At 42.1% G+C, this 16,959-nt stretch overlaps 1 protein-coding gene across 5 annotated transcripts in view; it reads left to right on the top strand.

Moving 5' to 3' along the window:
* Positions 1-16,959, top strand: part of LOC112227777 (lethal(3)malignant brain tumor-like protein 4) — a 151,140-nt gene that overhangs the window by 73,244 nt on the left and 60,937 nt on the right. For all 5 annotated transcript variants that reach the window (XM_024392647.2, XM_024392646.2, XM_024392645.2 and 2 more), the window contains 3 exons: positions 2,372-2,551; positions 4,274-4,420; positions 15,009-15,082. In XM_024392647.2, coding sequence (XP_024248415.1) covers positions 2,372-2,551; positions 4,274-4,420; positions 15,009-15,082 — 401 coding nt within the window. The remainder of the gene's footprint in view (positions 1-2,371; positions 2,552-4,273; positions 4,421-15,008; positions 15,083-16,959) is intronic.

Raw genomic sequence — 16,959 nt, 5'->3', positions numbered from 1 at the left:
TATTCGGCCCCCTTGAACTTTGCGACCTTTTGCCACATTTCAGGCTTCAAACATAAAGATATAAAACTGTATTTTTTTGTGAAGAATCAACAACAAGTGGGACACAATCATGAAGTGGAACGACATTTATTGGATATTTCAAACTTTTTTAACAAATCAAAAACTGAAAAATTGGGCATGCAAAATTATTCAGCCCCTTTACTTTCAGTGCAGCAAACTCTCTCCAGAAGTTCAGTGAGGATCTCTGAATGATCCAATGTTGACCTAAATGACTAATGATGATAAATACAATCCACCTGTGTGTAATCAAGTCTCCGTATAAATGCACCTGCACTGTGATAGTCTCAGAGGTCCGTTAAAAGCGCAGAGAGCATCATGAAGAACAAGGAACCCACCAGGCAGGTCCGAGATACTGTTGTGAAGAAGTTTAAAGCCGGATTTGGATACAAAAAGATTTCCCAAGCTTTAAACATCCCAAGGAGCACTGTGCAAGCGATAATATTGAAATGGAAGGAGTATCAGACCACTGCAAATCTACCAAGACCTGGCCGTCCCTCTAAACTTTCAGCTCATAGAAGGAGAAGACTGATCAGAGATGCAGCCAAGAGGCCCATGATCACTCTGGATGAACTGCAGAGATCTACAGCTGAGGTGGGAGACTCTGTCCATAGGACAACAATCAGTCGTATATTGCACAAATCTGGCCTTTATGGAAGAGTGGCAAGAAGAAAGCCATTTCTTAAAGATATCCATAAAAAGTGTCGTATAAAGTTTGCCACAAGCCACGTGGGAGAAAGCAACACAGCTCATCACCCTGAACACACCATCCCCACTGTCAAACATGGTGGTGGCAGCAACATGGATTGGGCCTGCTTTTCTTCAGCAGGGACAGGGAAGATGGTTAAAATTGATGGGAAGATGGATGGAGCCAAATACAGGACCATTCTGGAAGAAAACCTGATGGAGTCTGCAAAAGACCTGAGACTGGGACGGAGATTTGTCTTCCAACAAGACAATGATCCAAAACATAAAGCAAAATCTACAATGGAATGGTTCAAAAATAAACATATCCAGGTGTTAGAATGGCCAAGTCAAAGTCCAGACCTGAATCCAATCGAGAATCTGTGGAAAGAACTGAAAACTGCTGTTCACAAATGCTCTCCATCCAACCTCACTGAGCTCGAGCTGTTTTGCAAGGAGGAATGGGAAAAAATTTCAGTCTCTCGATGTGCAAAACTGATAGAGACATACCCCAAGCGACTTACAGCTGTAATCGCAGCAAAAGGTGGCGCTACAAAGTATTAACTTAAGGGGGCTGAATAATTTTGCACGCCCAATTTTTCAGTTTTTGATTTGTTAAAAAAGTTTGAAATATCCAATAAATGTCGTTCCACTTCATGATTGTGTCCCACTTGTTGTTGATTCTTCACAAAAAAATACAGTTTTATATCTTCATGTTTGAAGCCTGAAATGTGGCAAAAGGTCGCAAAGTTCAAGGGGGCCAAATACTTTCGCTAGGCACTGTAACAGTGTCCTGCATGCCTCTGTGTTTATAAGGGCAGTATTTTTGAGGTATTACTCATGCAATCTATCATCTGTGTGAGTACCTGTGTTCTTTTGTGTTTTTGTGTGTGAGACAAGAAAAGCACCACCAAGCATTTCTCTCTTGCTCTCTCTTTTTCTCTTTCACTCCATATCACACTTCAGTTGTCTAATCTTCTCATTCCTTCATCATGTTTTTTTTGGGCCTCTTCATTGAAGTTTGTAATGAATATTTTTTGGTTTATTTCAAGGTTTGTCATGTTGTTTTGTGGAATATTGTTGTCGTCGAGAGAGCGAGAGAGAGAGAGAGAGAGAGAGAGAGAGAGAGAGAAAAAAAGAATATTTCTAAAACAGTGGTTTGCTGCAGGAAAAGTGCTCTGGCTCAGCAAAGCCTAGAAATTTATATAATTAATTGCTTTGAGCACAATAGCAATGTGTGCTTTACTGTTTCTGGTTGACCGGACCTCAGCACCACATTGTGGCCAGATTCACACTGTGACTTTCTCCACATGGTAATTTTGAAGGGATGGTTTGACTGATGCGCTGTGACATGCCGGGCCAAATGAACTCTCACACACACAAACATGTCCTGCTGCATGGACTGGCCGGATGAGAAGTGCATGTTTTAACAGCCAGGTCTAGCACCATTTATTTTCTCTCTGTCTTTTTCTTTCTTTCTCGATCATGCTTTTTCTTCTCTTACTGGCTCAATCTTTCAATATGTCTACTTCTTTCTTTGGTCTCACTCTCTCTCTCTCTCTCTCTCTCTCTCTCCATCCCTATCCCTCTCTCTCACCCGTCCCCCTCCTTTTCTTTCATTTCTCCACAGTGCCTTCGGCTGTCCCTACTCCGACATCAACATGAAGAAGGAGGCCGTGCTGCCTGACCGGCTGGGCGGCGAAAAGCAGATCACCTTTGTCCCTGTGCACTTTGTCCAGAAGACCAAGACGCTGTGCACTGCCAACGAACAGGAGGAAGCCACGCCCCAGGACACTCCCATGGAAACCAGGTGGGGGGGAAGTGATGTCATTGTGATGATGTGTCAAGATGGCCAGCTGGCCCTGTTTCCATCCTCACTGATCTAAAATGATTGGATAGGTAAGAGCAAAGGTTCAACTTCATAGCTTTTACCCATCCAGACATGTCAGATCAGGGAGTGAAGAAAGGAATAATGCAATTTCTAATTATTTAAACATTGTCAGTGTCGCCACCCAACAGATATTTCTAATTGGACCTGCAGCCTTGGATGGAGAGGAGGCTTGGCTAAATGCAATCCCAATGTCATTGAACCTCTGTTTCACTTTCAGCTTAGAGGCCCTGACACTGTTCCAAACTAGAACAATTACAGCTGTCTTGAAATTTTCAAAGTATTTATCTTAGTCATAACAGAGGACTGCACACTACTCTCTGCAAATTTCACCAAGGTTACAGTGTTGGAGTCTGAGACGAGGCGGATGACGTGCCGTTGGCTCCTCGGCAGAGAAGTTTAAGGGTGGCGAATTGTATTTTTTCACAATGTCCACAGCAGAATCAGAAGCGTTTCGAATCAGAAGCGTTGGGTTAAACGCCTTCTCAGCACTGCCGATCGGCTTAACTTACGCACTGCTCAGAAGGATTTTCTACTATTGCAGTGGGCTTGCTCTATTTGTCTAGGCCTGGCTGGGCTGTGGATGGCTGGCTGCCAGAGTTTACAGTCGGAAGCTTGTCAAGTGTAATAGCGGAGCGGGAGCCGAGCTGTGATGAACGGTTTTAATATAAAACTAACTTGATTATCAACTTTTTAAATTCCCGCCAGAGGAGTCTTTAATGTGTCGGATGTAATCGTACGTTGTTCTATTAATAAATCTTTGCCGTGCCATTGCCGAAGGTTGATTTCAGAAGCCTGCCAAGAAGTCTGCTAGAGTAGGCCATACTCTACTCATAAATAAATACTGAAAAGGTTTTGTTCGAGGTCAGCATTTGTGTAAGGGACTATTGATCACTTACAGTACATGAAAATGTTTCTTTCAAGATATATCTTTGGTCTGGGCAGGTAGTAACAAAGCACACGCAAATGCATCTATTACAATGAACTGTGGACTACGGCCGTCATTGTAAATAAGAATTTGTTCTTAACTGACTTGCCTAGTTAAATAAAATAAAAAAATACCTTCTACCTGTCAGGGGTGTCTAGATAGTTTTCTTACAGCATCTAAAACAGTTTTTATTGGACTGTAATGCTGATAAAATATGTTTACCACCATACATCCCACTACTGGCTTGGCATTGAAGCTAAGCAGTGTCGGTCCTGGTCGGTCCCTGGATGGGTGACCATATGTTGCTGGAATTGATGTTGGAGGGCCAGTAGGAGGCACTCGTTCCCCTAGTAAAGAAAAACATCTCAATTTCCCAGGGCAGTGATTGGGGACTTTGCCCTGTGTAGGATACCCTCTTTCGGATGGGATATTAAATGGGTGTCCTGATCCTCTGTGGTAACCATCTCTGTTCAATGCCTTTTCTCTCTCACTCTTAACCTCTCCCTTTTATCCTCTCTCCCCCCTGCCCCTCACCCTATCTTTCTCTCTGTTTCTACCTTTTGCTCTCTCTATATTTCTTTCTCTCTAATTTTTATCCTCCCTCACTCACTCTCTCCCTTTACTCAATCTCTCCTTCCCCTCTCTCTCTCGCACTCCCTCCCTCGATCCCTCTCTCTCTTTCTCTCCCTCCCTCTCTCTCTCCCCGTCGCTCTCAGGGCTATGTTGTCAGGGTATGAGGAGGCTGGTCGTCTGAGAGGACGACCCCCAGCCAACCCCCTGGTGAAGAGAGAGCCAAGGGAGGAACCAGCCACAGCTCAGGGACAGAAGCTCCTCTCTCTGGGGAAGAGAGGCCTACCCAGCAGGTAAGATAAGATTACTTTATTTGTAAATTGTACACAAGATCCAACCGAAATGTGACTTCCGCTTTTAACCCAACCCCTCCGAAAGACAGACACACACTACCGGTCCAAAAACCTACTCATTCAAGAGTTTTTCTTTATTTTTACTATTTTCAACATTGTAGAATAATAGTGAAGCCATAAACTATGAAATAACACATATGGAATCATGTAGTAACCAAAAAAGAGTTAAACAAATCAAAATATATTTTATATTTGAGATTTTTCAAAGTAGCCAGCCTTTGCTTGATGACAGCTTTTGCACACTCTTGGCATTCTCTCAACCATTCTCTCGATGCTTTTCCAACAGACTTGAAGGAGTTTCCACATATGCTGAGCTTGTTGGCTGCTTTTACTTCACTCTGCGGTTGGACTTATCCCAAACCATCTCAATTTGGTTGAGGTCAGGTGTTATCGAGGCCAGGTCATTTGATGGAGCACTTCATCTCTCTCCTTCTTGGTAAAATAGCCCTTACACAGCCTGGAGGTGTGTTGGGTCATTGTCCTGTTGAAAAACAAATGATAGTCCCACTAAGCCCAAAACAGATGGGATGGCATATTTCTGCAGAATGCTGTGGTAGCCATGCTGGTTAAGTGTGCCTTGCATTCTAAAGAAATCACTGACCATGTCACCAGCAAAGTACCCCCACACCATAACACCACCACCTCCATGCTTTACGGTGGAAAAATATGCATGCGGAGATCACCCGTTCACCCACACCGCGTTTCATAAAGACATGTGGTTGGAACCAAAAATCTCCAGACCAAAGGACAAATTTCCACCTGTCTAATGTCCATTGCTCATGTTTTTTTGGCCCAAGCAAGTCTCTTATTGGTGTCCTTTAAGGGAAAGGGGGATACCTAGTCTGTTGCACAACTGAATGCATTCAACTGAAATGTGTCTTCCGCATTTAACCCAAACCCTCTGAATCAGAGAGGTGCGAGAGGCTGCCATAATCGACATCCACGTCTTCAGTAGTGGTTTCTTTGCAACAATTCAACCATGAAGGCCTGATTCACACAGTCTCCTCTGAACAGTTGATGTTGAGATGTCTCTGTTACTTGAACTCTGAAGCGTTTATTTGGGCTGCAATTTCTGAGGCTGGTAACTCTAATGATCTTATCCTCTGCAGCATAGGTAACTCTGGGTCTTCCATTTCTGTGGCGGTCCTCATGAGAGCCAGTTTCATCATAGCACTTGATGGTTTTTGCGACTGCACTAGAAAAAACCTTCAAAGTTCTTGACATGTCTTAAAGTAATGATGGACTGTCGTTTCTCTTTGCTTATTTGAGCTGTTCATGCCATAATATGGACTTGGTCTTTTACCAAATAGGGCTATCTTCTGTATACCACCCCTACCTTGTCACAACACTGTTTGGCTCACACGCATTAAGAAGGAAAGAAATTTAACTTTTAACAAGGCATACCTGTTAGTTTAAATGAATTCCAGGTGACTACCCCATGAAGCTGGTTGAGAGAATGCCAAGAGTGTGCAAAACTGTCATCAAGGCAAAGGGTGGCTATTTGAAGAATCTCAAATATAAAATATATTTTGATTTGTTTAACACTTTTTTGGTTACTACATGATTCCATATGTGATTTCATAGTTGTGATGTCTTCACTATTATTCTACAATGTAGAAAATAGTAAAAATAAAGAAAAATCCTCCATTGAATAGGTGTTGTGACTGGTCGTGTTCATATACAGGTTTTGGAGAGGTGCAAGGGCTGCCACACTGGGTGTTCTAAAAGCTCTTGTTGTGGGGGGTTAAGTGCCTTGCTAAAGGGCACAACGGCAGACAATGGCATCTCATATTTGATACCAACAACCCTCTGGTTGCCAGTTCACGTCCTGGTAACTCCGGTGGCTGGCTCGCCCCTCTAACTGCTAGGTTACCTGCCGCCCCAGTACATTATACACTATATACCTCAGGCCATAAGGACTTCTTAATCGTTTTACACTACTGATCCATCCGAGCTGTACTAAGCTGACCTGGTAAGGCATTCTCCATAGTTGCTGGAACCATGCTGCAAAGGACAATGTGAAAGGAATATTACAAGTCAGCACTCTTTGGTTCGGGTCAACAAAATAAGTGAAAATGTTTTTACTTTATTGCCGTACTCACAGCAGGTCAAGGCCGTGAGGCCTTCCTATCTCCCTACTTACTATCACCACCATGCTGGGAGAATAGAAAAAATATGTTTTATTGTCACTTACACTGGATAGGTGCAGTGGAAAGTGTTGTTTTAAAGGGTCAGCCATAGTAGTACAGTGCCCCTGGAGCAAATTAGGGTTAAATGCCTTGCTCAAAGGCACATCGACACATTTTTCACCTTGTCGGCTTGTGCATTCGAACCAGCGACCTTTCGGTTACTGGCCGAACACTCTAAGTACTAGGCTACCTGCTGCCATAATATGACCTGTAATTGTGTGGATGTGGGTAACGCAAAACATTGGCTAGTTTTTCACCACTCTGCATCTTCAGATTAAACCGGTTTCTCTGGTGAACCATACAATAGCATTAGTTGACCATGCTGTTAGGATACGTGTGGCAGGTGATGTGTTTTTGAGTGAGAGAAGTTCATTGCTGATCTCAATTTCTTGAAATGAAATCAGCATGCTTTCATTTTGTTTTAAAATAGTTAGCAGTAGTTCAGAAGGTCAGGGCCTGTTTTCCCAGAAGCATCTTAAGGCTCAATGGTTTTAAAAAATAAACTTAACCTTTAGATGTTTTTGGGAAACCAGGTCCTGGTCATTTGTACTGTAACGGCAGCCATCTTGTCATAGAAATTTCTGAGATAGAGATTTCCGAATCTTACTTTTTGTGAATTGGTTTCACCTCCAAATCCAATTTCCTGTTCTGTCAATAATTTAGAAAAGTGTTAGTCATCTCTTCATATAGCACCACCTGCATTTCCTCTCTCAGCGTCTCAGAGCTCTGTGTCACCGTCACAACTCTCTGTACTCTCTAACAGGGCGTTTTGAGACCGGCGCTTGCTCTGCCACCCGGCTCTTAGCGAGGCCCCCCTGGGGTTCCTCTCGGTCGGGTTGACATGGTGTTAATGCAAGGGCACTGATCCAGAACCGTCCATGGGCCACGCTCGCTCTGTCTGTCTCTGTGGTTACTGTGTTTAGAGCACTGAGATGCAGTGCAGATCACAGAGACACGAGGCAGGAGTTTACACACACTCTCACCCATAACGCTGGATTGTTTCAATTCAACCCCCAATCTCCCTAAGCCCACAAAACCTATTTAAACAAGAACACATCTCTACTGTATCTGCGGCATCGATTCAAGTCAAACCAAATGCTGCCACAAAATATTTATAGCCACAGTCTGATTTATCACTACTTCAGCCATAAAATGGCTACAGATCCCTTCAAATTGTGTTTTAACCCCTATCATAACTCAGCCACTGTGATTTCACTTCCCTGTCACCATACTGTCACCATACTGATGTCAACGACCCACACACCCACCCGTCCAAAGCTCATGGAAATACAAATGCTCTGTCATTAAAGAGCCATACTGTCGCAGATGGCTCCTGAGAAAGAGAGGGAGAGGAAGAGACGGTTGAGAGGGGAAGAGACAGTTGAGAGGGGAAGAGACGGTTGACAGACGGTTGAGAGAGACAGGAGAGAAGGAGAGACGGGGGAGAGAGAGAAGGAGAGATGGAGAGAGAGACAGAGTGTGTGTGTACAGTAATGCCGTATAGAGCGAGCAGATTAGAAAACCCTACATCCCAGTGTGATTGAATTAGTTTTCCCTCATACGGCCCGCTCTAGCCAGGTTCTCCTGTGTGTACGTTTACGACGAGGAGCTGATTATTAAACCCTGTGAAAGATTTACCGCATTCCTTGAACATTATGTAAGGATGCTGTTATATAAAAAATGAAAATAAAAAGTGTCACACAAGCTTAAAATTAGGAAGAGTTACCTGACATAACCATCGTGGTTGATCCGGCTATATTTTACCGAAATACATTGGCGCTTGTTATGTAAGATATTTGTATCAATATTTCCTGATCTGGCATGCCTCCCTCGATGCAGTGAAAATAAAACCCAGTATTGCGTTATTCTATAGTCCATTGTTTGAGTGCAGCAATGCAGCAGAGATGTACACTACCATTCAAAAGTTTGGGGTCACTTAAAATGTCCTTGTTTTTGAAAGAAAAGCAACAAAAAAAGTCCATTCAAATAACATCAAATTGATCAGAAATACAGTGTGGACATTGTTATCGTTGTAAATGACTATTGTTGCTGGAAATTATTTTTTAATGGAATATCTACATAAGCGTAAAGAGGTCCATTATCAGCAACCATCACTCCTGTGTTCCAGTGTTAGCTAATCCAAGTGTATAATTTTAAAAGGCTAATTGATCATTAGAAAACCCTTTTGCAATTATGTTAGCACAGCTGAAAACTGTTGTGCTGATTTAAAGAAGCAATAAAACGTGCCTTCTTTAGACTAGTTGAGTATCTGGAGCATCAGCATTTGTGGGTTCGATTACAGGCTCAAAATGGCCAGAAACAATGCACTTTCTTCTGAAACGTGTCACTCTATTCTTGTTCTGTGAAATGAAGGCTATTCCATGTGAGAAATTGACAAGAAACTGAATATCTCATACAACGCTGTGTACTAACTACTCCCTTCACAGAACAGAGCAAACTGGCCCTAACCAGAATAGAAAGAGGAGTGGGAGGCCCCGGTGCACAACTGAGCAAGAAGACAAGTACATTAGAGTGTCTAGTTTGAGAAACAGACGCCTCACAAGTCCTCAACTGGCAGCTTCGTTAAATAGTACCCGCAAAACCCCAGTCTCAACGTCAACAGTGAAGAGGCGACTCCGGGATGCTGGCCTTCTAGGCAGAGTTCATCTGTCTGTGTTCTTTTGTCCATCTTAATCTTTTCTTTTTATTGGCCAGTCTAAGATATGGCTTTTTCTTTGCAACTCTGCCTAGAAGGCCAGCATCCCGGAGTCGCCTCTTCACTGTTGACGTTGAGAAGTTGAGACTCATTAATCATTCAATGTTTGTCGGCTCGACTTTCAACCGGGGAGACAAGACCCCTTGAGAGTTTTGAAATAATGAACTTGGTACTCTTTGAGCTGGTTTGTGTATTATGAAACATCAACAACGTAGTCCTCTGAGATAGCTTTGGCTTCAACTTGGCTGATCCTCAAGGTTATTTCTGTCTGTGGCCAGTCTTGGAAATACTGTCAGGACTTTTCCTTGGGAATTTCCTTTAGTTCCTCAATTTATTTATCTCCTATTCACTGTCACAATCAATTCAAAAGCATGGCTTTCACTTTACACAATGTATGTAGTGTCATGGTCTGAAGTAGACCTGTGCTGTAGCTGTAGACTCTAAAGTCTATTATAACATAATAAATATGACCTTCTGTTTTTTTTCATTTTCACTATATCACTGGATTATTGAAGCTGTAAATCCCGTACTTCCCATTGACAATGATAGAAGAGTTAGCTATAGCTAATGCAGGATGGGAAGTTACTGTAGTCTCAATTAAAAGTGTATAATTTCACTGGTTCTTAATAGTTTGTGCTGGAAATGTTTGACTGGACATTTTTTTATTTAAATGTTTTTATTTTTTATTGATATGATTTATTTAAGTGTCATACACCTACCGGTGCCCAGTCCACATGGGTTTACAAGACACTAGTAAACACAGTAACATTTTCCTTGTACTCAACAAATTAACATTTCACAAATGATATTCAGTTGAAGTTGGAAGTTTACATACACTTAGGTTGGAGTCATTAACTTGTTTTTCAACCACTCCACAAATGTCTTCTAAACAAACTATAGTTTTGGCATGACAGAAGTCATTTTTCCAACAATTGTTTACAGACAGATTATTTCACTTATAATTCACTGTATCACAATTCCAGTGGGTCAGAAGTTTACATACACTAAGTTGACTGTGCCTTTAAACATCTTGGAAAATTCCAGAACATGATGTCATGGCTTTAGATAGGCTGATAGGCTAATTGATATCATTTGAGTCAATTGGAGGTGTACCATGTGTGAATGCATTTCAAGGCCTGCCTTCAAACTCAGGGCCTCTTTGCTTGACATCATGGGAAAATCAAAAGAAATCATAAAAATTGTAGACCTCCACAAGTCTGGTTCATCCTTGGGAGCAATTTCCAAATGCCTGAAGGTACCACATTCATCTGTACAAACAATAGTACACAAGTATAAACACCATGGAACCATGTAGCCGTCATACCTCTCAGGAAGGAGACGCGTTCTGTCTCCTAGAGATGAATGTACTTTGGTGCGAAAAGTGCAAATCAATCCCAGAACAACAGCAAAGGACCTTGTGAAGATGCTGGAGGAAACGGGTACAAAAGTATAGCACTGGTCACCATAGCAGCACCACACGTAGCACACACTCTAACAGGTATATTTCACTGGTCACCTCCAAAGCCAATTCCTGCTTTGGCCGCCTTTCCTTCCAGATCTCTGCTGCCAATGACTGGAACGAACTCCAAAAATCTCTGAAGCTGGAGACTCATATCTCCCTCACTAACTTTAATCACCAGCTGTCAGACCAGCTCACAGATCATTGCACCTGTACATAGCCCATCTGTAAATAGCCCATCCAACTACCTCATCCCCATACTGTTATTTATTTATTTTGCTCCTTTGCACCCCAGTATCTCTACTTGCACATTCATCTTCTGCACATCTATCACTCCAGTGTTTAATTGCTATATTGTAATTATTTCATCACTATGGCCTATTTATTGCCTTAGCTCCCTTATCCTACCTCATTTGCACACACTGTATATAGACTTTTTCTATTGTATTATTGACTGTATGTTTGTTTATTCCATGTGTAACTCCGTGTTGCACTGCTTTGCTTTATCTTGGCCAGGACGCAGTTGTAAATGAGAACTTCTTCTCAACTAGCCTACCTGGTTAAATAAAATCTATATCCACAGTAAAACGAGTCCTATATCGACATAACCTGAAAGGCCGCTCAGCATGAAAGAAGCCACTGCTCCAAACCTGCCATAAAAAAGCCAGACTACGGTTTGGAACTGTAAATGGGGACAAAGATTGTGCTTTTTGGAGAAATGTCCTCTTGTCTGATGAAACAAAAATAGAACTGTTTGGCCAAAATGACCATCGTTATGTTTGGAGGAAAAAGGGGGAGGCTTGCAAGCTGAAGAACACCATCCTAAACGTGAAGCACGGGGGCTGGCAACCTAACCTAAGACAGGGAATTTTTACTAGGATTAAATCTCAGGAATTGTGAAAAATTGAGTTTAAATGTATTTGGCTAAGGTGTATGTAAACTTCCGACATCAACTGTACATACAATAATCATGACAGATAGCATCTCGCCACATGTTTACATAGTAGATAGAATTCTAACTGTTCTTGTTCCCCTCATCATCAGTCACTATATTCTCTTTAACGGTAGGGCCTAGCATTTCCGTATCTGTGGATGGGATTTGCATTGTGCAGTAGATTTGATTGGCGATTCAGGTATGGTCTCTGACTGCTTAGACCTCTGTCAATATCTTCCTGTAGAGGTAGCATCATCCAGGGGGAAGGGCAGAGGCTCACTGTAGTCTCCTTTAAATCCCTGTCTGATAGAACATAACAATGAGAGGACTTCTCCCAAATGGAGCAGACAGGTCTTTTGCCTTTGGAGGAGACGCATTAAAAGTTGTGCTGCCGTAGAATTACTTCTGTTGAACATACATTCCCATTTAAGTCAATTTAATGTATGTATACAGTGCCTTGCGAAAGTATTCGGCCCCCTTAAACTTTGCGACCTTTTGCCACATTTCAGGCTTCAAACATAAAGATATAAAACTGTATTTTTTTGTGAAGAATCAACAACAAGTGGGACACAATCATGAAGTGGAACGACATTTATTGGATATTTCAAACTTTTTTAACAAATCAAAAACTGAAAAATTGGGCGTGCAAAATTATTCAGCCCCCTTAAGTTAATACTTTGTAGCGCCACCTTTTGCTGCGATTACAGCTGTAAGTCGCTTGGGGTATGTCTCTATCAGTTTTGTACATCGAGAGACTGAATTTTTTTCCCATTCCTCCTTGCAAAACAGCTCGAACTCAGTGAGGTTGGATGGAGAGCATTTGTGAACAGCAGTTTTCAGTTCTTTCCACAGATTCTCGATTGGATTCAGGTCTGGACTTTGACTTGGCCATTCTAACACCTGGATATGTTTATTTTTGAACCATTCCATTGTAGATTTTGCTTTATGTTTTGGATCATTGTCTTGTTGGAAGACAAATCTCCGTCCCAGTCTCAGGTCTTTTGCAGACTCCATCAGGTTTTCTTCCAGAATGGTCCTGTATTTGGCTCCATCCATCTTCCCATCAATTTTAACCATCTTCCCTGTCCCTGCTGAAGAAAAGCAGGCCCAAACCATGATGCTGCCACCACCATGTTTGACAGTGGGGATGGTGTGTTCATTCTGATGAGCTGTGTTGCTTTTACGCCAAACATAATGTTTTGCATTGTTGCCAAAAAGTTCAATATTGGTTTCATCTGACCAGAGCACCTTCTTCCACATGTTTGGTGTGTCTCCCAGGTGGCTTGTGGCAAACTTTAAACAACACTTTTTATGGATATCTTTAAGAAATGGCTTTCTTCTTGCCACTCTTCCATAAAGGCCAGATTTGTGCAATATACGACTGATTGTTGTCCTATGGACAGAGTCTCCCACCTCAGCTGTAGATCTCTGCAGTTCATCCAGAGTGATCATGGGCCTCTTGGTTGCATCTCTGATCAGTCTTCTCCTTCTATGAGCTGAAAGTTTAGAGGGACGGCCAGGTCTTGGTAGATTTGCAGTGGTCTGATACTCCTTCCATTTCAATATTTTCGCTTGCACAGTGCTCCTTGGGATGTTTAAAGCTTGGGAAATCTTTTTGTATCCAAATCTGGCTTTAAACTTCTACACAACAGTATCTCGGACCTGCCTGGTGTGTTCCTTGTTCTTCATGATGCTCTCTGCGCTTTTAACGGACCTCTGAGACTATCACAGTGCAGGTGCATTTATACGGAGACTTGATTACACACAGGTGGATTGTATTTATCATCATTAGTCATTTAGGTCAACATTGGATCATTCAGAGATCCTCACTGAACTTCTGGAGAGAGTTTGCTGCACTGAAAGTAAAGGGGCTGAATAATTTTGCACGCCCAATTTTTCAGTTTTTGATTTGTTAAAAAAGTTTGAAATATCCAATAAATGTCGTTCCACTTCATGATTGTGTCCCACTTGTTGTTGATTCTTCACAAAAAAATACAGTTTTATATCTTTATGTTTGAAGCCTGAAATGTGGCAAAAGGTCGCAAAGTTCAAGGGGGCCGAATACTTTCGCAAGGCACTGTATAGCCATGTCCTTTCCAGTTATGCTACTCTAATGTGCCCCCTGAGCTCAATTGTTCCCCCAGACATATTCGGGACATGCATTCATTTCATTGCCTCTAAGCACGTACTAGAAGATGTCTCGCAGTTATTACAAGAAGAATTCTGTAGCCATCCATATTACCATAGCCATAACCTTTAAAAATCTGCATTGCCGAAGTATTGTGCACTGCTGTAGTTTGTCCCCATAGACACCTGGTTCAGGTCATTTAGAATATGTTTTGGGGTTTTATATTTCTCACCTTTTCATTATTTTATTTGTTAAGCACTTTGAAATGCATCCCCTGTAAGAGATGTTACTCTACAAATAATGTTTGATTGATTGATTTCTCATAGAGAACACAGTCCCACTTTAAATGAGGTGCAACTTATAAAGGCTTCATATGCCCTACATAAATGCTTCACAAATCATCTATAATCGTATGTCATACTCTATAAATTGTGTACAAGAATACATAGTATTTTATGTCACGTTTGGCAAATCACCCTACAGTGGTAATGGATGTCATCCTTTATACACCATTTATAAAGTATTGGATACACTTATAGATGATTTATGAAGCCTTTGTAGTGCTTATGAAGTGTTTTATGTATGCTATATAAAGCCTTTATAAGTTGTAAAATCTGTTGTTTTACCTTCATGGGAAAGACCTGCATCAGGTGTTTCTATGGTGTTTCTCCTACAGTCTTCTTTACTGTCAAGAGAGACTGCCCTGCCAAACTGCATCACAGTCCCCCTTTCAGCTAGCACCCAATCACTGTGGACATGCTATCATAACCACTATCCATAGAGCTATCATTACTGTATCCTCAGCACTGGTGTTTTTCTCTGCCAAGTGCACATCGATGTACAGCAGTTTGTAAGATGGTGCAATGATGTGAATGCTATAAAGTAGATACGTATGTGTGCTTTATAATAGGATTTATTTTTATACCATGACGATATATAGATTTTATGTAAGCCATCTCAGGTTTATATTCGCTCTGTTGTTAGGACTTAAAAGCAGTTCCACCTCAAGGCTTGTTTGCTTGGTAATCTTCTAGCCCCAATAGTGAATCGCTTTCTCGCTGTAAGATCATCTTTCTCTCTCTTTCTTTCTTTCTTTCTTCAGGCTCTCCCAGTCAACAAAATATCTGCGAGTCAAAGAGGAGGAGGAAGAGATTGACTTGAATAGCATGATCACAGGTAATGGAAACAGCTGGGGTAGATGGTTCAAAGGTTGTCGTTAATGGTATTATTGACATCCTGGATGCTTTCCCTCGCTCTGCTTGCTCTTTGGAGTGTCGTATGGGCTGGAGATACTACATTACCTCCAGTCATTTCCCCCCGTACCTTCTGGCAGCCGGCACCCCAAGTGACTCAAGGCAACGAGAGCATAGACCTATCTATGTTCCTGTGGCACCTTTTTAGTTGTTTTTCAGAGAGAGAGAGAGAGAGAGAGATATAAACACTCACTAATGATGACATTGTAATGCCCTTTTATAGTAGAGTCTCCTCACCCAAAGCTATTCAGCTAGTGACAGGTTTTTATTTTTAAATTGTGTAAGTGGCTTGCCGGCTGCTTAGCATCTGACAGGTAGTTACTCTCCACAAAGATGGCTGGTTGTGTGAGCGAGCAATCACTGGAGAGTTGGATACCCAATTTCACCTGAGGTAATTGATGTCAATCACGGTTGCTACTGGGGTGATTTCTCTGTGAAATTGGGCGTTTTCAAGTAGCAAGGAAGTATTAGTCCTAAGTCACTGGATCACCTGGCCTCGCAGTCACTCACTTTGATTTCAGTGAGCACAGGTGTAATGGAGTTTTGAGACTGGTTCAAAACCTAGAGGGGAAAAACACAGATCTTTTAGTTTAGTTTTTCTTTTTACTACATTGGCGAGGCCCAATAACATCTAGATTCCTCTATCTATTCGGATAGCTGCATTGATTGCTATGATTTGGTGGGTGGTTTCCATGGCAACCTGGCCCAGTCAGCAGGCGAGAGGTGGGGGGGGCACAGGGAGTGTGTGTGTGTGCGTGTATTTTTTCCGTTAAGCTGTCAGTTTCTCCCAAGGAAAAAGAGACAACGTAGTCGAAGGAGCCCTGTTTCGTATCCTTTCAGGCCGAGTGCATTTCACCGGCTGTGTATCGGAGTGAATAACAAATTTGAGCTCCACTACCCTCGACGACAGCTCTTCCAACGCCATGAGGACGATAAGAGGAGGTGAAAGAGCTCTAGTTGTGACGACAGAATGCATTACTGCTACAGCCGGAGTAGCCAGTCAGGCAGGCCACACACACACACCACATACCCAAACACATACTTGTGCACACAAACCAACCACACTCGCCTTACCTCCAGGCCACAAAGACCCAATTGCTTCTGCCATGAGTTTGTTCTTTGCTGCCTCAACGAACTAACCAAACTGATCCGTACTCTACTGTGAAGGATGATTCTGGGACCTGGATTTCATTCAGTACATTCTGTACCGGCAATGTGATAAGATAGTTAGAGAACACCACACAATGAGAAATTAAACTGAAGAACACTCAAGAATCTCAGTCTTCTCACTCCATGCAGGAATGTCCATTCTTGTCATTCTTTCCTCCTTTGTTTTGTGGGACTTTTTCGGTAACTGTGGGATGGCAAGTGATCAGAAGAGACTTGTCGGGTCACCCCGCCCTTGGACTCCTTTACAGCTGAAATCTGAAAGGGACAGATGAGAGAGAGAGAGAGAGAGAGATTAATCTCTTTTCTATCCCTTGTCTTCTCTCTCCTTACCTCTCTCTTCTTCTTTCCTCTCCTCCATCCTCTCCTCTATCTTCCTGGTACAGGAAGAGACAGTCCAGTCCGCCTTGGCTACAGCATACTTTTCAAACTGGACTTTTTTTGAAGTTATAACAAATATTGTTGCTATAGCATATAGTTATTACTCACTATGAGTTTATATGGTAGTTATACTATAGTTAAAGCATTTGTGTAAGTGGTACTGCAATGTTCATTACTGAGCTGTAGTTTACATTTCTTGTCCCACACTAGCAGATAATCATATTCTGGTCTTGATTCATTCATAACTGTCGT

This window comes from Oncorhynchus tshawytscha, linkage group LG29 (genome assembly GCF_018296145.1).
Source record: "Oncorhynchus tshawytscha isolate Ot180627B linkage group LG29, Otsh_v2.0, whole genome shotgun sequence".
NCBI lineage: Eukaryota > Metazoa > Chordata > Actinopteri > Salmoniformes > Salmonidae > Oncorhynchus > Oncorhynchus tshawytscha.
This window is presented reverse-complemented; position numbering and strand designations above follow the sequence as displayed.